Consider the following 26,288-nt stretch of genomic DNA (forward strand, 5'->3'; position numbering starts at 1 on the left):
TGAATAAACTCTAAATAGGAAATCTTGTAAAAGGCCTGTGCTTCGCAGTCAATATTCCACAAACAACTGTTTCTACAATATTTCCAAAAAGATGTTGAATGTAACATTGACTCTGCATCATTGCTTCTTATCTACACCACTGCTAAACTTCAATATGATGTCACTGGTGCAATGGGGAATAACTCAAAATAATGGGATAAACTGTGACCATCAGCACAACATTTGCCACAATCTGCTCATGCACATAGGCATTACTTCAAAAGTAAACACAGAAATACAAGCATGCATTCATACAACACAGAGAGAATCCCATACACCTATTTTCTGTCACAAAGGAAAACCTAAAATCATATGACTAAGTCTAGTTTAACTTGTTTATACTGAAAATATACACACAGTGAAGTGTTTCTTTAATACTGATCTAATCAATAAAATAATAATTACTAAGTGCATTTTAAAATAAAAATATTTTTCTATTATAAAACAGTTTTATAACGCTTTGTCACAAGTGTATATATTTTTACAAGTGTATATATTTTATATAAAATATCATAAAAAACACAGGTACAAAGTCTTTCTTTTTTACTTTTTTGTCACAATTTTTTTTAATTGTGGATATCACTATATTAAACAAGCGTATTCAAAATGAGAAATAAAGACGACACTGATTTTTTTTTCTTTTTTTTTTTTTGTTTTAAAAAAGAATAAACATTCACCGTAGACACTCAGTGTTCCTCTTCTTCGTAGAAGGAATGACATGCCGAGTAATAATCGGAAGGAAAAACTGCAACATAAGATGAATTATTATCACTACCATTTCTATGTTGTAAAAGAGAATGTGTCACTAAATTAAGGATTAGGAATAAATAAAGCTTAAGAGACAATATAGTATTTTATTAAAAAGAAAGATGTACAGTACATTTTGCAGTTCTTATTCTCCCCTAGCTGTCACTACAGGATAAAAAAAGTTCACAAAGGACGATGTCCTCTCCAGAATGGGAATGGGGTTATGCCAGTACACATTGGTGTAAAAGAAGTGGCACTCAGTTTTATCTCTTCAGTAATGATGAGACAGTGGCATGCAACTACAAAATGCTTCCCTTATTTGAAAACTGCCATTAGGAAAATTTATCTGTATTAGAAGTTCTTTTCACTTGTAAACTCTGTTATCAGCCCTGCCAACAAAGACTTCACCACTTTGCTGAAGGGCAACATTAATTACTTATCAGGTATCAACCAAGTGCATGATACCATTATCATTACCACTGGACATCTTGTTGAAGTCTCTTGGCCCAACATACAAACTATCCCATCTTAATCGAACTCCCTCATTAGCCAGCCAGCCCCCTCCCTACCTCCCTCCCTTATCCATATACCCATCTTCTATATGTTTGTCCAAAAACTGAGCTACTAAGAATGCCGTATCAGGAACTGCTTTCTTCACCCAAATCCCATATCCTTGAACACATTCAGTATCCTGAAACTAGGGCCAAAACACCTGAGCCTCATTTTACCAGTAACTAACATACAGAGTTTTCATTCATGTATCTTGCAGCTCCTTAAAAGTCTCTTGCCACATTCAATCTAATAGCCAATTTCCACTTCGATAATATAGGCACTACAGAATATGCTACAAACAGATCTGTACAACACCTTAGCATGGTCCAAATATTTCAAACACATTAACCAACAATAAAGAAATCCCATCATCCCCTAAATGTTACTGCACAGTGTAACCCTGGACTGGATCAACTTAGTTGTATCCTCTGGTTGGTTGCTCACTAACCTTCATTCTGACCTGAAATTACAACTATAAACCAAATGTTTCAAGTGCAAAATATCCTTTGCCAATCCACATGCCATTTTTATTGTCTTGCTTGCCTTTGAAAAACACCAGTGGAATACTTGTCTCAAACATCCACTCTTTTTCAGTTCTGTTACCATTCTTCAAATGTTTTAGAGAGTTACAGCACTGTTATTGCTCCCATTATGATGTGGGCAGCCATCAGGGATGGCTTCATTTCATGACTGGTAGTCATTGTGGAAACACTGATGGCACAGTGCCAAGGATGCAGGGTGGTAGGAGCAGTATTATGCTATGGGAAACACTCTCCTTCACTTGAATAGGACCTGTGGTAGGAATCAAAGACACACTGACAGCAAACCACCTGCACCCCTTCATGATTGATGACTTCCCCGACGGCAATGTCATCTTCCAGCAGTATAACTGTTTATGTTTCAGAGCCAGACCCAGCTACAGTGGTTTGAGGAGCACGGTACTGAACGCACATTGATGTCTCGGTGACCAAATTTGCCTGATGTGAATCCTATCCAACGCATCTGGTTCGCTATGTGGCACCATCACCGCATATGCAAATCAGCAGTGTGTTATTTATGCGAATTACATGACCTGTGCAGAAACATCTAATGACACACAACTTTCACAAACCTACCAACAAACCATAAGATCCCTGGAATGCAGAATCAGTGATTTATTTTGTTCTGAAGACAAACAAAAAAGCTATTATGCAGGTGGTTATAATGTTTTGGCTCATGAGTGTATAGCAGCAGTTATCACTATGCGAAAAAATATAACAACTGCCTGCTATCCCACCATTGCCATAGCCAATGATACACAGTGGTACCCGACAGCATTCACCGAGTGAGGTGGTGCAGAGGCTAGCACACTGGACTCGCATTCAGGAAAACGATGATTCAAACCCACGTTCAGCCATCCTGTTTTAGGTTTTTCATGATTTCCCTAAATTTCTTCAGCCAAACCTAGGGTGGTTCCTTTGAAAGGTCACGGCCGACTTCCTTCCCCATCCTCCCCCAATCCAACAGGACCAATGACCTCCCTGTTTCGCGCCTTCCCCCAAATCAACCAACCAACCTGATAGCATTCATCTTTGCTCTAGCCAACATTGATTGCCATCACATGTTGACCAAATAACATGCCACACACATTTGCTTACATAACACAATTGGGCAACATAGATAGTGTCTGTCCCAAACTTATTTTCCTGTAAACATATTGTGAAGTATAAAACTTATCTGATAACTTGCTGATTCTATTTTAAAATTCTAAATGTTTTCAGCAAGCTGTTTTAATCTTATTTTTTTCTATTGGATAACCCATCTCTGATGTATTTCTACTACACGTGAAATAACGGGGTGGAACTCATGCTCAGCCTTGTTACTTGTTAGTCATAAGTTCTTTATTTTACGCAGCTGACTGATACCTAGTATAAGGTACAACCCCATCAATGTTGCCACCTCACCATGGATGTAATGCTTAACTACATGTTCTCATTCTTATCTTAATTTATTGTGTGTGTGTGTGTGTGTGTGTGTGTGTGTGAGAGAGAGAGAGAGAGAGAGAGAGAGAGAGAGAGATATCATCTTCCTTAATGTCACTCTTATCAGAGACTGTCTCCAAGGTACCATCATGTAACTGTCATGGCTAGCTGGCATTGAGCCAGTTCCGGAAATCTCTACTAGGATAGGCACTTACTCTTTGGCATTCATGGGAAGTTTGGAGCACACATATCAGTAGTGCAATCCCAATGCTGTCAGGGGCCATAACTGTGAAAATATGTGATGACCCACCCATGAAGGAATTTGGCCCTCAAAAAGGGAGTAGCTAGGATGACATCCCTAATGTCATTGTGAGCTCTTGGTCTGGGGTCAGCAAAATTTTCTCACATGGTTCATTTTGTCTCCACTCATTTTCAGTGTGGCTGAGGTCTGGGTCAGGAGGAGGCCAGTCAAGAGGATAAATATCATTGGGTTCTGCAAAACCACTCCTGCATCAATAGTTGCTGTCTGTTGGAGACTGATCCCACTGGGAAAAGATTAATCCCTCATGATATAGTTGTTGCACAGATGGATTCATAATGTTACCCATAATATGAGTACAATGGGCAGCATCAACTTGGACACATATCCTCTGAAGAATCTGGAAGTCCACAGGGACACATTCACCACCCAATTGCCACAGACATGCAGTCACTTCGAGGTAACTTGTGGATACATTTGGGTTGAAATGGACATCATGCAGTCTACATACTCACCAAGATCACGTTCAGAAAGAGACTTCCTGAGTAATAATATCAAACAATATGCATTATGATTATCTATATAAAAAGCTAAGGGCTAGTGACCTGAATCCTTTTACAAGAGTTAGTTTTGAGTGATCCAAATCAGTATGTTAAAGAGTAGCTAAATCAGTAGGTCATCAGTTGTAGCCTCTCCTTGCCATAAATAAGGAATATAACCATAAGAAAACTTTAATGTTTGTGCTGGTGATGTGTAGACTGAATAATCATCTTTGATAATCTTCACCCTTCTGCTACAATGTGATGGAATTAATTTATTACTACAAACATAACAATATTATTATTATTTCTATTTTTCTCAGACCTTAGGTCTGGTTAAAATGGAAAGTGATGCGGACCTTCATCAAGCGTGACTTCCTTTTAACTGTACGGTATATGTTATATTGCATTTAGGAACTTTCGGGTGATTGAACATGTATCAATAATTACGGATTTCGGTAGTTGTATATATAAGTTTGGATGTAGCTGTATTGTGTTGATGTACTGGTGGACATTGTGTGTTGTGACTCCTGTAGTTGATAGTATAATTGGTATAATGTCAACTTTATCCTGATGCCACATGTCCTTGACTTCCTCAGCCAGTTGGATGTATTTTTCAATTTTTTCTCCTGTTTTCTTCTGTATATTTGTTGTATTGGGTATGGATATTTCGATTAGTTGTGTTAATTTCTTCTTTTTATTGGTGAGTATGATGTCAGGTTTGTTATGTGGTGTTGTTTTATCTGTTATAATGCTTCTGTTCCAGTATAATTTGTATTCATCATTCTCCAGTACTTTTGTGGTGCATACTTGTATGTGGGAACGTGTTGTTTTATTAGTTTATGTTTTATGGCAAGTTGTTGATGTATTATTTTTGCTACATTGTCATGTCTTCTGGGGTATTCTGTATTTGCTAGTATTGTACATCCACTTGTGATGTGGTCTACTGTTTCTATTTGTTGTTTGCAAAGTCTGCATTTATCTGTTATGGTATTGGGATCTTTAATAATATGCTTGCTGTAATATCTGGTGTTTATTGTTTGATCCTGTATTGCAATCATGAATCCTTCCGTCTCACTGTATATATTGCCTTTTCTTAGCCATGTGTTGGATGTGTCTTGATCGATGTGTGGCTGTGTTAGATGATACGGGTGTTTGCCATGTAGCGTTTTCTTTTTCCAATTTACTTTCTTCGTATCTGTTGATGTTATGTGATCTAAAGGGTTGTAGAAGTGGTTATGAAATTGCAGTGGTGTAGCCGATGTATTTATATGAGTGATTGCTTTGTGTATTTTGCTAGTTTCTGCTCGTTCTAGAAAGAATTTTCTTAAATTGTCTACCTGTCTATAATGTAGGTTTTTTATGTCGATGAATCCCCTTCCTCCTTCCTTTCTGCTTAATGTGAATCTTTCTGTTGCTGAATGTATGTGATGTATTCTATATTTGTGGCATTGTGAATGTGTAAGTGTATTGAGTGCTTCTAGGTCTGTGTTACTCCATTTCACTACTCCAAATGAGTAGGTCAATATTGGTATAAGTATTTATAGCTTTTGTCTTGTTTCTTGCTCTCAATTCTGTTTTCAGTATTTTTGTTAGTCTTTGTCTATATTTTTCTTTTAGTTCTTCTTTAATATTTGTATTTTCTATTCCTATTTTTTGTCTGTATCCTAGATATTTATAGGCATCTGTTTTTTCCATTGCTTATATGCAGTCGCTGTGGCTATCCAATATGAAATCTTCTTGTTTAGTGTGTTTTCCCTTGACTATGCTATTTTTCTTACATTTGTCTGTTCCAAAAGCCATATTTATATCATTGCTGAATACTTCTGTTATCTTTAGTAATTGGTTGAGTTGTTGATTGGTTGCTGCCAGTAGTTTTAGATCATCCATGTATAGCAAATGTGTGATTTTGTGTGGGTATGTTGCAGTAATATTATATCCATAATTTGTATTATTTAGCATGTTGGATAGTGGGTTCAGAGCAAGACAGAACCAGAAAGGACTTAATGAGTCTCCTTGGTATATTCCACGCTTAATCTGTATTGGCTGTGATGTGATATTATCTGAATTTGTTTGGATATTAAGTGTGGTTTTCCAGTTTTTCATTACTACGTTTAGGAACTGTATCAATTTAGGATCTACTTTGTATATTTTCAATATCTGTAGTAACCATGAGTGGGGTACACTATCAAAAGCTTTTTGGTAATCAATGTATGCGTAGTGTAGCGACTTTTGTTTAGTTTTAGCTTGATACGTCACCTCTGTATCTATTATCAGTTGCTCTTTACATCCTCGTGCTCCTTTGCAGCAGCCTTTTTGTTCTGTGTATTAAGTGTCATTAATTTCTGTGTAATGACTGAAGTTAATATTTTGTAGATTGTTGGTAGGCATGTTATGGGGCGATATTTAGCTGGGTTTGCTGTGTCTGCTTGATCTTTAGGTTTCAGATAGGTTATTCCATGTGTAAGTGTATCAGGGAATGTGTATGGGTCTGCAATGTAACTGTTAAATAATTTAGTTAGATGTGGATGTGTTGAGGTGAACTTCTTTAGCCAGAAATTTGCTATTTTATCTTTTCCAGGGGCTTTCCAATTGTGCGTAGAATTAATTGCTCGGGTGACTTCATGTTGCAAAATTATCACTTCAGGCATTTGTGATATCGTCTTGTATGAGTCTGTTTCTGCTTGTATCCACCGTGCATGCCTGTTATGTTGTACCGGGTTTGACCATATGTCGCTCAGGAAGTGTTCCATGTCTGTTATGTTTGGTGGATTGTCTATTTTAATGTGTGTGTTATCTATTGTTTGGTAAAATCTCTTTTGGTTTGTGTTGAATGTTTGGTTTTGTTTCCTTCTATTTTCACTTTTTTTGTATCTTCTAAGTCGTTTGGCCAATGCTTGTAATTTCTGCTTCTTTTCATCTAATTGCTCTATTGCTTCTTGTTGTGAGATTTTACCTAACCTTTTTCGTTTTTTGTCTGATATTTCATTTCTTATAAATTGTGTTAGCTGTCCGATGTCTTTTCTCAGTTTTTCTATTCTGATCTGTAGCCTGTGTTGCCATGCTGGTTTTGTGGGTTTCTTCTGTGTGTTGGTTGGTTCTGATCTCTGCCTAGTGTGTATATTTAGTGTAGTGAGTGCTCCTACATAAACCAGTAGTTGTAACTCTTCCATAGTTGTATTTTCATTTATTCTGTTGTGTATGATTGTGTTGATATTTGTTATTGTTGTTTCGACTTGAGGGTTATTTGGTGGTCTAAGCAAGAATGGTCTAATGTCTGTATTTGTGTCTTTGTATTCTATATATGTCAGCTGAAATTTCTCTTCTATATCTAACATGTGTGTCACTTCGTGTTCTATTTGTGCTTGTTCTGGTGGCTGTCTTAAGATTTCGTTTTCCTCTGATTGTTTAATTGACGCGTTTGTTCTTTGTTTGTTTTCTCTGGGATGTTTGAGTCCATTACTGTATTTTCTTCTTCTTCTTCTTCTTCTTCTTCTAATTCCACATAATTTTGTTCCAGTATTTGTTGTACTTGTTGCTTGATGTTTTCTAATTCTGACTGGGGTATCCTGTTATTTTTTATTATTACACGGATCTGATCAGCTAGTCGTTGTTCTGTTAAAAATTTTAATTCCGGGTATCTGGTAATATATGTTGTGTATACTTGTGATCTGTATCCAGTTGTGTTGGTTCCTAGGTTTGTTGCTTGGTAATAACAGAACATGAGGTGTCGATTAACTTCATCTGACCATCTCATCCTTTGCAGGAAGCATATCCTGCAAAACACCTCTATTTGGATTTAAATCATTTTCCAATTGGCTAGCAGTGTCGTTACCATTGTGGGCGGGCATAGGGTTCAAGTGTCGTCCCCGACCCCGCTTGTCCGAGGCTTCTTTAGTTCTGTCCTGAACCAAGTAATCACACTAAAAGGGGGGTTAGCCCTATTAGTGGTTTGTTCTTTTCGTCGCCTTTTACGACTGGCAGAACATACCGGAAGCCTATTCTTTTCCCGGGTCTCCACGGCGATTATTATTATTATTATTATTATTATTTCTTTTCTCAAATGTTATGTCTGGTCAAAAATGGAAAGTGATGCAGACCTTGATCAAGCGTGACTTCCTTTTAACTGTACGGTATATGTTATATTGCATTTAGGAACTTTTGGGTGATTGAACATGCATCAAAAGCTTTTTGGTAATCAATGTATGCATAGTGTAGCGACCTTTGTTTAGTTTTAGCTTGATATGTCACCTCTGCATCTATTATCAGTAGCTCTTTACATCCTCGTGCTCCTTTGCAAACAGCCTTTTTGTTCTTCATTTATAATTTTGTTCTGTGTTGTATGTGTTATTAATTTCTGTGTAATGACTGAAGTTAATATTTTGTATATTGTTGGTAGGCATGTTATGGGGCGATATTTAGCTGGGTTTGCTGTGTCTGCTTGATCTTTAGGTTTCAGATAAGTTATTCCACGTGTAAGTGTATCAGGGAATGTGTATGGGTCTGCAATGTAACTGTTAAATAATTTAGTTAGATGTGAATGTGTTAAGGTGAACTTCTTTAGCCAGAAATTTTGTATTTTATCTTTTCCAGGGGCTTTCCAATTGTGAGTAGAATTAATTGCTTGGGTGACTTTATGTTGCAAAATTATCACTTAAGGCATCTGCGGTATCATCTTGTATGTGTCTGTTTCTGCTTGTATCCACCGTGCATGCCTGTTATGTTGTACCGGGTTTGACCATATGTTGCTCCAGAAGTGTTCCATTATTATTATTATTATTATTATTATTTGAAAAGTCAGAGCCACCTCGTATGGATGGGATAGCAGCAAATGTTGTAGCCAGTTTTGTCATACTTACTATCACAAATGACCCTCACTATTTTACAGCCTAAGTTCTAAGACAACTGCTATGTAAAATTAACTGCACATCATTGGAACAGAAGCATGTTTTCCATATAGTATGTGTATCTCTTACAGCAAGGTAGGAATATGTCTAGAATACACTCAGAAACTTATTTCAGTAATAATTCCACTTTTGGATGTGCTTGGTGTTATTTTGACAAATGACATTTTGCATTTCATTCCACTGTATGTTGTATCAGAGCGACTCCCCTGTGATTTTCTGCCACCACTTTTTGTGTTGTCAAGTGTACATCACTGGAAAGACCCCACCTCCTCAAGGAATACAGTCACAATGGATGGATAAACACAATCTTCAAGGGTTCACACTGAACCAAATAGGGCAAGAGAGTTGTTTACAAGGATTAGTGGCCTTATAAATGCCACTAAACATTCCTCGAATCATAAATGGCTTGAGACATCATGTTTATCCAACAATTAATACAGTGCACTTGTTCTCAGACATTACTTCCCAGGCGTGTATTCGGTTCCATAGAACACACACACATCAGCACCAGTGAAGAGGAAGACTACTCAGCGCCAGTCAGTGGCATTTCAATACCTTTTCATTCAATATATGATTGCTAGAACAAGTGTAGGAACCATCCATCTGCTTCAATGTCTATTACACATCAGGGCTTATTAAAACATTGAGGTAAGAGCTCTGTTACTCTGAGTTTACTCGGGCAGTGCCCTGTAGGACATTTTTTTTAAACACACATTAATTGTTTCCCTTACCCATGACATTGGTGAGCGTACTGCATAAGTGGATTTTGCTTGTACCCTTATGCACCTTAACAGACAGTGTGCATCATGTGATGAACATCATCAGCTGCAAACTCTTGATATCATATTGGAGATGATGGTAATTAAGTGACTCAACAGCATATTATTGACAGCATCTATAAGACATACCTGTACAGAAATAGGATATTTCTTTATTTAAAAAAATAAGTAAATATATAATTTCTTAAAAGCAGGTAATGGTGTTGCCTCACACAATTCTTCCTTTGCTTCTCTGTAGGATTTTTATTTTGTAATTATTATTTCTTCAATTTTCTTCAAACAGGGCAGTTTTCACCGAGTGACAATAAACTAACTGCACTGATTATACAAGCTTGAGGGGAAAGAAATATGGCACTCCAATTTCATGATAATTTTTCTACATACTGACTGCAAAATGGGTGTATAAATCTGTAGCACTAGTAATTGCTTTGGGTTGAATATACAGTATAACTCTTCTTTTGAAGAATGGATGGAATTAATGTTTTCCCACTGTTTAGAACATTTTTATCAATCTCAATACCATCATAATTATAAATTTCCCACAATTTACACTTAATGGAACAATATTTATTGGGAAGGGGGTGGGGGGGCAGAAGAGCCAGAGGGGTTGGGAACAACAAAAGTATAATTGATATATAACAGTGCTGGAAAGTTGTGGTTTTCATGTAGCACTACTAACATTACACAGTTAACTTTCATGCACTCTAGACTCTTAGTACTGAACTAGTAGAAGTAATTAAAAGTCAACAATTTGTGCCATTAGCACTTAACACTACCAATTTAACAATAACTACAGTGTGTGTGTCATTGTTTGTAGTTACATTGTTGAACTGTCAGTTCGAACTAAACTTGAGTAGTAGCCCAACTACTTCACAAGCTGGACTGTTTGCATCCTTCCTTTCACCACCAGCTTTTCCAAATTATGCAGATGGGAATTATCCTTGCATCTCATCCTACACTCCTGTAAGCCTCATGGCCTCGATCTCTGTTAACCCAGTGTCCACACACCCTCCCCACCAAACAGTTTCCAACAGAAACAACTACAAAAGCAGCCAGATCTCACATTCAGGTTTGGATATGTGATGTACAACTTGTGCATAGACTCTTGATCATGAACATTAATTTGTAACTATGAGCCTTTCACTCCTCAATGGAGTATATGCTGCAATGAAATTTCCTGGCAGACACAGAATGTGTGCCAGAGAAGGACTCAACATTGTCTTTCACAAGCAATAATTCAGCTATCATGGGATGTTTCAGTCCAACTAAAAGCTGGAATTTGGTCTGAGTTAGGAGCCAATTCAGCACACAGTTTCACTAAGTATATATACTCTGCAGGTCACTGAGTTACTGAGGACACTTTTCATTGTGGCATATATGAATATTTTCTCCAGTTTCCTCTGTAGTTGAAATTTGAGGAAAAGGGGCTATTTACATGCCTCTGTACAACCTGTTACTTGTATTACTTCCTTTTATACAGACATTAAGAAAGTAAGTAGAATAACCATTGAAACTACCCTGAAACTTGTTCTTACAATGTTGTAAATACATCTTCACAAGATATTTGCTAACCTCCTTTAAATGCCTACCAGTTCACACTTTAAAGAATTTCTGTTGTATTTTAATGTCAATCAAACAAGCCTGTGATCATTTTTGCTGTTGTAACTTTTGCAGACTTACTTTAAGCCTCCTGTTGGTCCAACCCAATGTGGATCCAACACACACTTCTCAATATTACACGACAGTCTATCCAAGTACTCTGTGACCAGCTTTCTTGATAGTTTATTACAGTTTTCCAGTGACTTATCAGTGAATGACAGTCTCTCATTTGTTGTAACTACAGCTATGCCCCTGTAATTTTTCCACACTTCATTCTCACTCACTGTTACTTCCATATACTTCTATAAATTGAGTGCCCCTGTTGCTGGTTGGTTACTTATTTGCCTGCCCCATGGATCATAACTAACTTTTCACAATTGTACTGAATGAGTTAGTTCTTCCTGAAATGCATATTTCCCTACATTGAGAGTTAATTTCAAGTTCCTGAATCACACACACATATTTGGACAATGTGTAACTGAATATTACTACAGTTTTTATCAGATAACACTTCCCCAAATAGATAATCATATACTCCACAAAACACACTTCAGTGTAATGCACAGAACTTTCTCGGCAATGGAACTTTCCGTCTGCAGTCCTTGTCTTCTCCAATCCATTGGAGAGTTCACAATGACCTGTGAACAAGTGATCACTTCCTGATCTTCCAGTTCATTCCTCAGTGTCACTCACCTGGACACCTGGCCAAATGGGCTCTCAACAGTGTCGACTAGGGTGCTTTCACCTGTGGTGTCATTCTTGACTCCCCGTTGCGTGGAGATGTCGATGGGGCAGTCCAAAATACAACTACAGTCGTTCTTTTCGCAGCTGATTTAGCAATCCTCTGTTCCGTGGACCTACTCTGGTGTAAGACAGTACCTTGGTGGTCATCAGGAATCACAGAGGCCATTAAGCTCTCCGATGCCAAAATGTCAATTTAGTTTTCAGAAAGTCTTTCCAACAGAAAATGCTATATATGCTTTCATTGATCAAATATCAAATGCTTTGAATAACTGATCACCACCCATTGGGATATGTTGTGATCTCTCAAAGACTTGACAGTGTGAATCATGAAATTCTTCTAGATAAGCTGAAGTATTGTGGTATGAGTGGGACAGTGCACAAATAGTTAAATTCATACTTAGCTGGAATAATGCAGAAGATTGAAATTAACAGTAGAGATAGTCCGCAAAAATCAGCAGAGTCCTCTAACTGGGGTTGTATGAAGAATGGTATCCCACAGGATTCATGCTAGGTTCTCTTATTGTTCTTAATACACTCCTGGAAATGGAAAAAAGAACACATTGACACCAGTGTGTCATACCCACCATACTTGCTCCGGACACTGCGAGAGGGCTGTACAAGCAATGATCACACGCACGGCACAGCGGACACACCAGGAACCGCGGTGTTGGCCGTCGAATGGCGCTAGCTGCGCAGCATTTGTGCACCGCCGCCGTCAGTGTCAGCCAGTTTGCCGTAGCATACGGAGCTCCCTCGCAGTCTTTAACACTGGTAGCATGCCGCGACAGCGTGGACGTGAACCGTATGTGCAGTTGACGGACTTTGAGCGAGGGCGTATAGTGGGCATGCGGGAGGCCAGGTGGACGTACCACCGAATTGCTCAACACGTGGGGCGTGAGGTCTCCACAGTACATCGATGTTGTCGCCAGTGGTCGGCGGAAGGTGCACGTGCCCGTCGACCTGGGACCGGACCGCAGCAACGCACGGATGCACGCCAAGACCGTAGGATCCTACGCAGTGCCGTAGGGGACCGCACCGCCACTTCCCAGCAAATTAGGGACACTGTTGCTCCTGGGGTATCGGCGAGGACCATTCGCAACCGTCTCCATGAAGCTGGGCTACGGTCCCGCACACCGTTAGGCCGTCTTCTGCTCACGCCCCAACATCGTGCAGCCCGCCTCCAGTGGTGTCGCGACAGGCGTGAATGGAGGGACGAATGGAAACGTGTCGTCTTCAGCAATGAGAGTCGCTTCTGCCTTGGTGCCAATGATGGTCGTATGCGTGTTTGGCGACGTGCAGGTGAGCGCCACAATCAGGACTGCATACGACCGAGGCACACAGGGCCAACACCCGGCATCATGGTGTGGGGAGCGATCTCCTACACTGGCCGTACACCATTGGTGATCGTCGAGGGGACACTGAATAGTGCACGGTACATCCAAACCGTCATCAAACCAATCGTTCTACCATTCCTAGACCGGCAAGGGAACTTGCTGTTCCAACAGGACAATGCACGTCCGCATGTATCCCGTGCCACCCAACGTGCTCTAGAAGGTGTAAGTCAACTACCCTGGCCAGCAAGATCTCTGGATCTGTCCCCCATTGAGCATGTTTGGGACTGGATGAAGCGTCGTCTCACGCGGTCTGCACATCCAGCACGAACGCTGGTCCAACTGAGGCGCCAGGTGGAAATGGCATGGCAAGCCGTTCCACAGGACTACATCCAGCATCTCTACGATCGTCTCCATGGGAGAATAGCAGCCTGCATTGCTGCGAAAGATGGATATACACTGTACTAGTGCCGACATTGTGCATGCTCTGTTGCCTGTGTCTATGTGCCTGTGGTTCTGTCAGTGTGATCATGTGATGTATCTGACACCAGGAATGTGTCAATAAAGTTTCCCCTTCCTGGGACAATGAATTCACGGTGTTCTTATTTCAATTTCCAGGAGTGTATATATTAATGACTTACCACTTTACATTCATGAAGATGCAAAGCTAGTTCTTTTTTCTTAGGATGCAAGTATAGTAACCACAACCAACAAACAAGAAATAGCTGAGGAAATTGCACATAATGTCTTTCAGAAAATTATTAAGTGGTTTTCTGCAAATGGACTAAAACTAAATTTTGAGAGAACACAGTATATACCATTCTGTACAGTAAATGGCATAACACCACTCATAAATACACACACTGGTAATTTACCAAATCTTTGGTCATTTACCAAATAGCACTTAAAGTCTGACAAATAGGCAACCAGCATTTAAAAGCAAATTAAAAGAATTTCTGAATGAAAACTCCTGCTACTCAATAGATGAATTATTGGACATGAAGTAGTAATTGTTCAAGAGAGGGAGAGAGATTATATCATTTAAAGAAAACTTATGTTAACTGACACGTTCCACATCATTACAAAATGTCATATTCATGAGCTTTGGAATAAGTATTAATGTAATGTAATGTCATCCCCATATTTCATCCTTGCATATTATCCACATCCCCACCACTATCTACAAGTAGCACATCCAACCTTACACTAAACCCTCATCCACTTCCAGTAATATGCACACCACTCACATGATAAAGAACCTGATTTTTCAAAAGGCAAACCATAAAATGTTATTGCTTTTGTAACACAATTATTCACCAGTAATTTGCTGTGATTGAGCCTTTTCTTTTTTGCCTCTGGTATTCACAAGGATAGCTGCAATAGAAATATTGGTCTGTGCAACTTCAACCATTCATCAAAATCTCCAGTTACTACCAGCACTCTTTTTCTAAAGTGGCATTAGGATATCAAGCCTCCATCCAGTTCTATTACTCACTGCATCTCGGTACACGTTAGATATACTTAAAAAAAAGTTTACGGAAATCTTTGATTTTAAGTTTATTCTATAGTCTATATGCTGTTAGCAAATGATTAAATTGTAAACATATAAAGCTACATTACAATGTGTGTAAAAGCATGTATTCCATATTACCAACTGCTCTAGCCTGATCCAGATTCACCAGGGTATGGGCTGTCCCATATGCCACTAAATGGTGTTGACACAGCACAGATGAACTTACGTCGCATATACCATACCCTAAAAGTTATAACGAAATAGAAAACTAAATGGTATTAACATGAAAAATTTAAAAATAAGGTAAAACAGCACTTCACTCATTAGACTAGTTAACATGGGTAAATAAATCCATAAAACCTTAAAAAACTGAGTAAAACAGAAAATAATGTTCATTATTTCAAACAATATAACTAGATTCAAATCTGCAATGGTTTACTGGAACAAAATAATAATCTAACTGAAAAGATATAATAAAAATAAAACAGAAAAATTTAGTTAAAAAATTAGAAAAAATCTGCTATGGCAATTTCAAAACAGAAAGAAAATTTATGAAATTTTTGCTAACAGAAGATCTACACAGATGGTGAGTGGTGGCTCATGACACTACAATGCTAGTGCCAGTCATGTGCAAAGAGACATTCATGAATTTTTCCATGAGGTCACATACCAAAGAAAGCAGCCCCAATTAATAAAATTAATGGACTATTGATCCCCCTCATTACAATTAACACACTGGTGTATTTCATTTCAATGTTTGTATACCTGTATGCAACGTTTCCCTGTAAAGCAAAAAATGGGGGAGTAAGGTGACTATCAGAACCATATTCCTCACATACTGCAGAACAGTATCTCTGAATCTGATCTATGATACAACTTAGTAACTTTTCCAAAATGGCGACAGCTGTTGGAAAAATTTGAACGGCTCCTGGCTCCTTTCTTGTTAAGAGGTGCCCTCCTTGAAACAGAAAATGTCCTTCACATCAGTTTGCACCTAAGCAATGTGAGAAACCTCTGAAGAACAATGGCATTATCTGCTTTTTATGTCCCAGCATGTAGAACTTGGCTACTGCCTCTCTCAGCAGTTGTCAAGAGACCTATTTTTTGGGGTCTGAAGCTTACTAAATCAGGCCATCTCAGCCAACATTTGTGGTTGCACATTTGGGACATGGTGGTTTATTTGACTCCAGGCACTTATTGCCTAGACTCTCATTATAGTTTTTGCTGCAGATTACCTTGGACAACACCGTGTCATTGTGACTGCAAGAAGTGCCACTATTTCAATGAATGCAATGATCTCTCTGATTTACACTGAAAGCTTTCCCCAGAAGACTATCTGCAGGGTTAAGTTTAAATTTAGCTTCTAGTCTAATGGCACATTATCTGCCACTCTGTAACCACTACTTGTTTAGCAATTTATTAACAATGCCTGTTTCCTTTTAGGCATCAGTGTTTCACTTATAGTTGTTTTCAGCGTATTTTTGGCTAGATCTACACTTTTCTGAAGACAATGTTAAAAGTTCTTTGTTTCTATGTAAGAATATTTTAATGATAATATTTTTCACCGTGTGTTTTAACTCAAGTCCAGCTCCTCCATTTTCTAATTAATTAATTTGTAACCTCTTCCAAAATGGGGTGAGTTGACTGCCTTATGTGCGCAAGACTGGAGACCAGAAATCATACTTGATTTCTTACAGAAATGGCACAAGGCAGAGATTCCCCCTCCTCATTCAAATGAAGTTACATTGTGTAATTTCATTTAACTTAAAGCACGTTGAAGTGAACACCAACGCAAAGAGTCTCATCAGATTGGTGTTTAATTTCATGTTTATCAGTTCCATAGTCTTTCAGTGGTATCTTGGTGAAGAGGGACACTACATCAAAACTTACCAGCAGGTCACTATCAGTGAGTTACAATTCTTGTAGATGTTATACAAAATGAATGGAATTGTGGATGTGGTGTCCACATTTCCCCACAAGACAACCTAGGAGGGCAGTCGGATGTTGGGACAATGTGTGACTAAATAGAAGCCTTCAACCCAATTAGTGATTTTAGGTATGAATAGAATTTTTTTGGGTTCTTGGCAAGATCTTTCACTACAGTATGCCAATGTAAGTTGTTGTATGCTTTTTACATTGATTTTGTTTTAATAGATGCACATATTTATACTAACTTCTGCCTGTCAACATTCGCACACTTTTTTTTTTTTTTTTTTGAACCGACAGTGCAATAATCTCCCTTTCCTCAACGTTTTCCAAATTTGATTATTAAACCATGGAGGATCCTTTCCCTTAATCCACTTACTTGACATGTCAGTCTCCAGAGTGAAATTTACAATCAATTTAACCTTTACCCATAATCCCTCTGTGTCTGTCGTACCAAAACTAAATAATGCCTATTCATTGTTTATGCATGATGATGTTAACAACTGTGTTTCTGTTTTTTCTAGCATTAACACTCTTCTGGCTTTCTTCATGGTTTTATTGACTTTAGTAACCATCATTGCAATGAAGATGTCATTACTAATCCCTGTTTCTATACTGATACTTTCAATAAGGTCACACCTGTTTGTAGCTACAAGGTCTAAAATATTTTCATTGTGTGTTGGTTGTCTAACTAGTTTGGGGGAAGGGACCAAACAGTGAGGTCATTGGTCCCACTGGATCAGGGAAGGACGGGGAAAGAAGTTGGCCGTGCCCTTTCTTAGGAACCACCCCAGCATTTGTCTGATACGATTTAGGGAAATTGAGGAAAACCTGAATCAGGAGGGCCGGACACAGGTTTGAACTGTCATCCTCCCAAATGTGAGTCCAGTGTTCTAACCACTGTGTCAACTCGCTCAGTAAACTAGTTGTTCAAGGCACTTTTTGGAAAATGTTTTCAGGAGTATTCCACAGGACTGTCTGTCTGTCTGTACCATCTGCAGTGAACCCATAGACATTCCAGTCTAAACTCGATAGGTTGAAGTCAGCTCCAACAAATATTTCATGAATTAAAATTGAAACAAATGAGCCCTTGGTCACCATTAGTGACTGAGGGCTCATTTGTTTCATTTTAATTTAGAAACGGTCACTGAACTTAGCAGGCATGTTTAGAACTTTAATATTGCATGATCTGGGTGTTTCCGCGCCACTAACGATAGACGTTTGTTGAAAGATTATCAAGTGGTTGGTAAGAACAGCCAACAATTAATCTGATTTCAACTAGACTTAATATAGGTGTCCAGATAACTTCACTATTACACTCAAAATTGACCTCAAGAGATTCCATATTTTTGTCAACTGCAATGAACACTCCCATCCTATGGTGTCTAATCTGTTTTTCCAATATATATTCCATGAATTGTGACATATCTCAGAGTTTTCTACTTTGGGTTTCAGTCAGCTCTTGGTCCAGAGAATAATTTTAGCATGAGAAATTTCCTGTAGGGCAGTAAATTCAGACTTTGTTACGAATACTTCGACAATTTACTGTTAAAATTTTGGCAGTCAAAGTGTGTGTATTTTGTATGAAATCTGATTCCACTCTCTGTGTATCAACTGGTGAGCAAGCATTGATCAGAGGACTTCAGATTACTGCCTAGTCTATACAAACTCCACAATTACTCTGGTACAAAACGAGCTGCTTCCTTTGTGTAGTGCGCCCCTGACCTATCAAGATAACTCCTACAACTCCCCCTTATAATGCAGGTCCCGAACTCTGAAGCCAAGACTGGCACAGAATCGATGGTGCCTCTGGTTGAGACCCTCCACTCGGCTCCAAGACAAAGGACCCCTATCAACTCTGGGTACAATGTGCTGCAAATTGTGAGCTATGCTCCCACCCTGTGAGGAAGGCCAGCAGTTTTCACTACTTTTGCCAGTCATTGCAGGAACCAGACTGTCCTCAGAACCCAAGCAACAGGTATCATTGGTGCTAACATGAGCAACAACTTGCTGACCACTGCACCCTGTACACTTGACAGCTGCAGGCAGGGCTGGCCTCCACATCTTGGGTGAGGACCTCTGGCAGACACACAGAGAGCACATTGGAATTATTTTGGGCACTGTATGTTATCTCCCCAAGGTGCTCCATAATGTGCCTAACATTGGTGCTACCAATAAGTAGTAAACTACTCCCCCCCATGTGCCTGCTCAGGCCTTGCTGAATGAGTGGCTACCTTTGCTCTCACAGAGTGAATGGGCGAGGCAATATGGCCAGCCTCCACATTGAATCTCCACTTTGAATGACAATTCGTGCTGCAGTGAGTGCAGAAGTCCTACATTGGGTAAGCTGGAACATGCCTCCAGATGGCTTACTGTGGCCACAATCATCTCCAGCTGCTTGCAAACTGTGGCCAGCTCCTCCTGCATTTGCATCTTCATGTACACACCCCTTCTATCCTACTACTAATAGTCTGAGAATTAAACTTCAAACATCAGGAGGAAAAACTGAATATGTGACTCGCTCGTGTCCTGGTACTTCAACAATGAAGACTGGTAGCTGATTGAGCTGTGTTACTGGCCGTCCAATAACAAAAACACACTATATAATGTGTGAACCAGTTTTTGTAGTTTATTGGGAGACTTTGTAATAAACATAACTCTGTTTGGAAAGAGATCTGTTATGACCTAATGAACTGTAGCCTAAAGTGACATAGTTGACCCTTCCAGGTGCATTCTAACAGTAAGTACTTTTATCACTCTGCGTAACTGTAACATCTTTTTGAACATTTGACTGATTCTTAAAACATCACTGTCACAACATAATTTGTCAATAATCTGCGCGCACGCTTTAAAGCCACTGTATACTGCACGAGAGAATTTAATTCACAATATTTATGAATGGAACAAGGAAACCTCACTGAGTGGTTTCATTCATATGTACATCTTTCATCCCCCCCCCCCCCCCCAAACCATGGACCTTGCCATTGGTGGGGAGGCTTGCATGCCTCAGCGATACAGGTAGCCGTACTGTAGGTGTAACCACAAAGGAGGGGTATCTGTTGAAAGGTTAGACAGAAGTGTGGTTTCTCAAGATGGGCAGCAGCCTTTTTAGTAGTTGCAGGGACAAAAATCTGGATGGTTTACTGATCTGGCCTTGTAACACAACCTAAACGGTCTTGTTGTTCTGGTACTGTGAAAAGCTGAAAGCAAGGGAAACTACAGTTGTAATTTTTCCTGAGGGCATAAAGCTCTACTGTATGGTTAACTAATGGTAGCACCCTCTTAGGTAAAATATTTCAGAGGTAAAATAGTCCTCCATTTGTATACCTGGGTGGGGACTACTCAGGAGGAGGCTGTCATCAGGAGATGATGCTACGGATTAGAGCGGGGAATGTTAGAGCCCTTAATTGGGCAAGTACACTGGAAAATTTAAAAATGGAAATGGATAGGTTAAAATTAGATATACTGGGAATTAGCAAAGGTTGGTGTCAGGAGGAACAGGACTTCTGGTCAGGTGAATACAGGATTATAAATACAAAACGGGATGATGCAGGAGTCAGTCTAATAATGAACAAGAAAATATGATTGTGGGCAAGCTACTATGAACAGCATAGTGAATGAATTATTGTAGCCAAGATAGACATGAAGCACACACCCACCAGACTAGTACAAGTTTATATCCCAACTACCTCTGTAGCTAATGACAAGATTGAAGAAATGTATTACGGATGAAAGAAATTATTCAGATAGTGATTGCGGACTAGAATTCGATAGAAGGAAATGGCAGAGAAGGAAAAATTGTAGGTAAACCTCGACTGGGGGAAACGTAAGAATCAGGAAGCCGCCTGGTACAATTTTTGTAAAGAGCATAGTTTAATCATCACTAATACTCTGTTTAAGAATTATGAAAGAAGGTTGTTCATGTGAAAGAGACCTGTAGACAATGGAAAGCTTCAGACTGATTATATAATGATTAGACAGAGATTTCAGAACCAGATTTTAAATTGTAAGAGATTTCCAGGGGCAGATGTGTGCACTGGCCACAATTTATTGATTATGAAATGTAGATTAAAACTGAATAAATTGAAAAAAGATAGGAAATTAAGTCAATGGGGCCTGTATAAGTTGAAAGAACCAGAGGTTGGTGAGAGTTTCAGAGGGAGCATTAGGAAATGATTGACAAGAACTGGGGAAGGGAATAAAATAGAAGATGAATGAGTAGCTTTGAGAGATGAGAGAGTGAAGGCAGCTGAGGATCAAATAGGTAAAAATATGAAGTCTAGTAGAAATCCTTTGATAACACAGGAGATACTGAATTTAATTGATGGAGAAAATATAACACTGCAGTAAATAAATAAGGCAAAAGGGAATACACACTTCTAAAAATTGAGATTGACAGGAAGTGCAAAAGGGCTAAGCAGGAATGGCTACAGGACAAATGCAAGGATGTAGAGGCAAGATAGATGCTTGCCTACAGGAAAATTAAAAAGAAGCCTTTGGAGAGAGAAGCAGCTGTATGTATATCAAAAGCTCAGATGGAAAACCAATCCTAAGCAAATAAAGGAAAGCTGAAAGGTGAAGGAGTATATAGAGGCTCTATACAAGGTAAATGTACTTGAGGGCAATATTATAGAAATGAAAGTGGACATAGATGATGATGAGATGGGAGAGAGATATGTGCTGCAAGAACAATTTGACAGAGCACTGAAAAGTCTAAGTTGAAACGAGACCTCGGAAGTATATTACATTCTGTCAGGCCTTGGAAGAGCCAGTCATGACAAAACTCTTCCATCTGGTGTGCAAGATGTACAAGATAGGAGAGAGGCCCTCAGACTTTAAGAAGAATATAATAGTTCCAATTCCAAAGAAAGCAGGCAATGACAGGTGTGAATATTACCAAACTATCAGTTTATGAGTCATTGTTGCAGAATACTAACATGAATTCTTTAAAGAATAATGAAGAAATTGGTAGACGCTGACATCAGGGAAGATCATTTTGAATTCTGAATAAATGTAGGAATATGCAAGGCAATACTGATGCTATGACTTCTCTTAGAAGGTAGGTTAAGGAAAGGCAAACCTATGTTAGCAGCACTTGCAGACTTAGGGAAAGCTTTTGACAACATTTACTGAAATATTTTGTTTGAAACTCTGATGGTAGCAGGGCTAAAATACAGGGAGCAAAATGCTATTTACAACTTGTGAAGAAACCAAACACCAGTTACTAGAGTCAAGTGTCAGTGGTTGAGAAGGGAGTGCGACAGTGTTGTATCCTATCCATGATATTATTCAATCTGTATATTGAGCAAGCAGTAAAGGAAACCAAAGAAAAAATTGAAGCAGGAGTTAAAGTTCTGGAGGAAAAAGTAAAAACTTGGAGGTTTGTTGATGAAATTGTAATTCTGTTAAGACAGCAAAGGACTTGAAAGAGAATTCAAATTGAATGGACAGTATCTTGAAAGGAGGATATAAGTTTAACATCAACAAGAGGAAAAAAAGGGATAATGGAATGTAGTCAAATTAAATCAGGTGATCCTGAGGGAATTGGGTTAGGAATGAGGCACTTAAAGCAATAGATGAGTTTTGCTATTTGAGCAGCGAAGTAACTGATGATGGCCAAAGCACAGAGCATAAAAAATATAAACTTACAATGGCAAGAAAAATGTTTGTCAAGAAGAGAAATTTGTTAACATTGAATATAGATGTAAGTGCCAGGAAGCCTACGTATGGAGTGTAGCCACATATGGAAATGAAACTGTTATGACGACGACGAATGAATTGTCACCAATGTGAATGACTGGTGGTCAGTACTAAATAGAAACATACAAATCTCTTCTTTGTATATATAGTAGGTTTGTCAGTGAAGTCAATAAGGAGCTGGCTGCATAGTCTGGGTCTACGACGAATAAAATAATTAGAAGTCATTGGTAAAAAATAATATATTGTACTTAACTGGTGGTACAGGAGTCTTATAGTCAGAAGGAATATAGTTACAAACAGAGAGCTATAGAGGCATCTCATAGGCCATACTTTAACTAAGCGCCTTGTTAGAGGTTGCTTCCTACCAGCTGAAGGCTATACTACTTTCCTACTTGATGTCCCGAGCAAGATTGGCCAAGCGCATGCTAGAGGCTTGTTGCAAGCCGCAGAGCGGCGCTAGTCTTGATTAGCGGGTTCCGTGATACTAGTACAGACTGCGGTCAAAAACTGCAACCCCTAGCAAGTGTGGTATCATACTTTGATACCACAGAAACATCAATGATAAACAGTTTAGCCAAGAATAGGACAGAAGCTTTTGAAATGGGGTGCTACAGAAGAATGCTGATGATTAGATGGGTAGATGAAGTGACTAATGATGAGTTACTGAACAGAAATGGGGAGAAATGAAATTTGTGGAACAACCTTACTAGAAGAAGTGATCGGTTGATAGGATACATTCTGAGAGAGCAAGGGAAATACTTGCTGGGGGGGAGGGGGGGGGCAAAAATCATAGTGGGAGACCAATGGATAATTAAAGTAAGCAGATTCAGAAGCATGTAGGTTGCAGTAGTTATTCAGAGATGAGGAGGCTTGCGAAGGAAAGAGTAGCATGGAGAGCTGCATCAACCAAGTCTTCAGACAGAAGACCACAACTGCACATCTTTTGTATCTTATCCCTACAGAGAGCACCAAAGAAGTGGCAGAACAAATTTAAAGTGCATCTATATCAACACTTCTCTAATGTTTGCTAATAACATACAACCACTGATAATGAAGTTCTGTGAATAGTCCTGTAACATTAACATAGATGAACTATGAACTACAGTTACCTTACTGTCCTTCGAAATAGTCACCTCCCATAACTATGCACCATTGAGCTCTGCGATACATTCCCTGGCAACTTTGCATTAAGTCTTCCTCTGGGATGGTGTTCAAAAGCTGTGTCACATTTCGTTGCATGTCAGGAATATCATAAACTCTCTTTCGTTTCAAAGCGAGTTTGAGTCGAGGGAATAATTAGTAGTCTGGAGGATTGAGAACCAGTGGGTATGGTGGATGTTCAAGTAGCAACACCCCCTATTTTGCCAGGAACTGTTTGACAATGTTGGCTGTCTGTGGGTGAGTGTTGTCATGAATAAAAAATCAGGAATCTTGTTGTCCGTACTGTGGTTGTACCCTGTGTACGCATTGCATGAAATGGGTCAAAATTTCAACGTACTGTGCAGCGGTCAATGTCATTCAATTAGGTAGAAATTCCTTATCGATAATGCCTTGACTATCGAAAAAGGTGGCTAGCATCATTTTGATGTGTAAGTTTTCAGCTCTGACCTTTTTCCGACAAGGTGATGTCGGAGAATGCCATTCCATGCTTTGCTGTTTCAATGCGGTTCTAGGCACTGCAGTCTGGAACCGCGAGACCGCTACGGTCACAGTTTCGAATCCTGCCTCGGGGCATGGATGTGTGTGATGTCCTTAGGTTAGTTAGGTTTAACTAGTTCTAAGTTCTAGGGGACTAATGACCTTAGAAGTTGAGTCCCATAGTGCTCAGAGCCATTTGAACCATTTCATTTCACGGTCATACCAGAGACACTAGGTTTCATCCTCAGCAACAATACAGTTCTAGAAATTGGGTGTGGCATCCACTGTTTTGACGAAATCCTGTGAAGTCTCTAAACGTGCCTGCTTCTGATCATCAGTCAAGTGATATGGCACAAGACGACAAAATGATTTCCTCTTCCCTAACTCTTGGGTAAGCATTCGTCGCACAGATTCACAGTTAACCTGCAGTTCATCCGCTGTCATGTGCACAGTTAATCAACGGTCGTTCATGATTAATGTCCTTAGTTTTTCAATGTTTTTGTCACTGACGGCAATCACTGGTCGTCCACTATGTGGATTGTCAAACACTTTCCCAGCCTCCTCAAAATGGGAAAACCACTCGTACGCACACTTCATGGACAGTGTCTCATCCCCATAAACACATACTAACATTGCATGCATTTTTTTCAGTGTCTTGCCATCTTATAACAAAACTTTAAATTGATCCTTTGCTCGTTCATTGCCCTGTTCTCAGCTCAGAGCCATCACACTAAACAAGCACTTCATCCAACAGGTCTAACACTGAGCACACATGACGCTCAATTCAACTATGGTGGGGACAGGTTTTCAATGCCGGCCACTATGCAGAGACGCCAGTGTTGCCCAATCAACCGTTCCGACTTCATTCACCGAACTTTATTGTCAGAGGTTGTATTTAGTTTCAGTTTGTTTGCATCATATGAATCACAGACAACTAGCAAAAATCAGTACTGTTCGTAGACATGAGAGGAATACCAAATATGCAGATAAATGAAGGAAACTATGTATAGGATGCCTTACAGGAAATTAAATAAGCCTTGGAACTAAATTAGATTATGAAACACGTTCAGACACTAGTGCCCACTAAGGAAGTCAAAATTTCTCATATGTTCTATTTTATTCAGGAAATCAGATTTGTGCAGCATTAAATAAACATTGACACCATGAGGAATTTGGTTGCAGTTTGGTTCCACTTAATCTCTAAACACAAAAATATTTTTTCTGATAACTGCACAATACTTCCTATAGTCACAATACTTACAATAAGAACAAAGCTTTATCTGTGTTAGCATTATTTTCAACATGTTATTTAACATGTCTGACCACATCATCTTAATATAACATGAATATGCAAATTTTCTGCCACGTTATGGGTATTTTTGAAATCAGCACATTTTCTTGGACTATCAGTATCTTGGTGTTTAAATATATTGGCAAGGAACACTAACAGCATTAAAGTGAATTAACTTAAGGAAACCAGCAAAAAGCTAAATCTCTGTGGCTGACAAGGAACTCGAAACTCCACCCCCTCTAAAGTGTGCTCTGCGTCTTAGCCCATGTGCTGCCTCATTCTGTACTAAAACAAAGATGTGTATCAGAGAGACCCTACTGCATCATCCCATGCATGAAGCTCTGGCCTGTGTGTCTCATGAAATTAATATATTTCAAACACAAAAGCAAAATATTTTGTATGATATAAGGTACAATGAGCATAATGTGTTAACTATTCCCATGACAGGAATTTATTATGTAGTGAGAGGACCAGAATGATATACAAACATTTCTTTGCAGTAAAATTAGTTGCAATGGAAAGCAGGCATCCAGTATCACAGTATTAACTGCACAGAGAAATAGTCTCAAATGAGAAACTAAAAATAACATAATTAGTGCAGTATTCCCTTTCCTCACAAATCTACCTCATCAGAAACTACGTGTATGGACTTTTATCAGCATCTAACACAAAAACTCAATCTCAATTAGAGATAAACTTCAAAGTAGTATCAATTTGTCTTTGGAAAACTTCTAATAGAGAGCAATGAACCAGAGTCTGTTGC

General features: G+C 39.0%; 1 protein-coding gene across 5 annotated transcripts in view; it reads right to left on the reverse strand.

The window, feature by feature from the left end:
• Positions 1-637: 637 nt before the first annotated feature.
• The window catches only part of LOC126184545 (uncharacterized), a 414,668-nt gene continuing 389,017 nt past the window's right edge, over positions 638-26,288 (reverse strand). For 4 of the 5 annotated variants that reach the window (XM_049926963.1, XM_049926962.1, XM_049926961.1 and 1 more), the window contains 2 exons: positions 15,109-15,213; positions 638-784 (listed from right to left, as the gene is read on the reverse strand). In XM_049926963.1, the coding sequence (XP_049782920.1) occupies positions 726-784; positions 15,109-15,213 (164 nt within the window). In that variant the 3' untranslated portion in view covers positions 638-725. The remainder of the gene's footprint in view (positions 785-15,108; positions 15,214-26,288) is intronic. The other variant, XM_049926964.1, reaches the window with a different exon arrangement.

This window comes from Schistocerca cancellata, chromosome 4 (genome assembly GCF_023864275.1).
Source record: "Schistocerca cancellata isolate TAMUIC-IGC-003103 chromosome 4, iqSchCanc2.1, whole genome shotgun sequence".
Classification (NCBI taxonomy): Eukaryota; Metazoa; Arthropoda; class Insecta; order Orthoptera; family Acrididae; genus Schistocerca; species Schistocerca cancellata.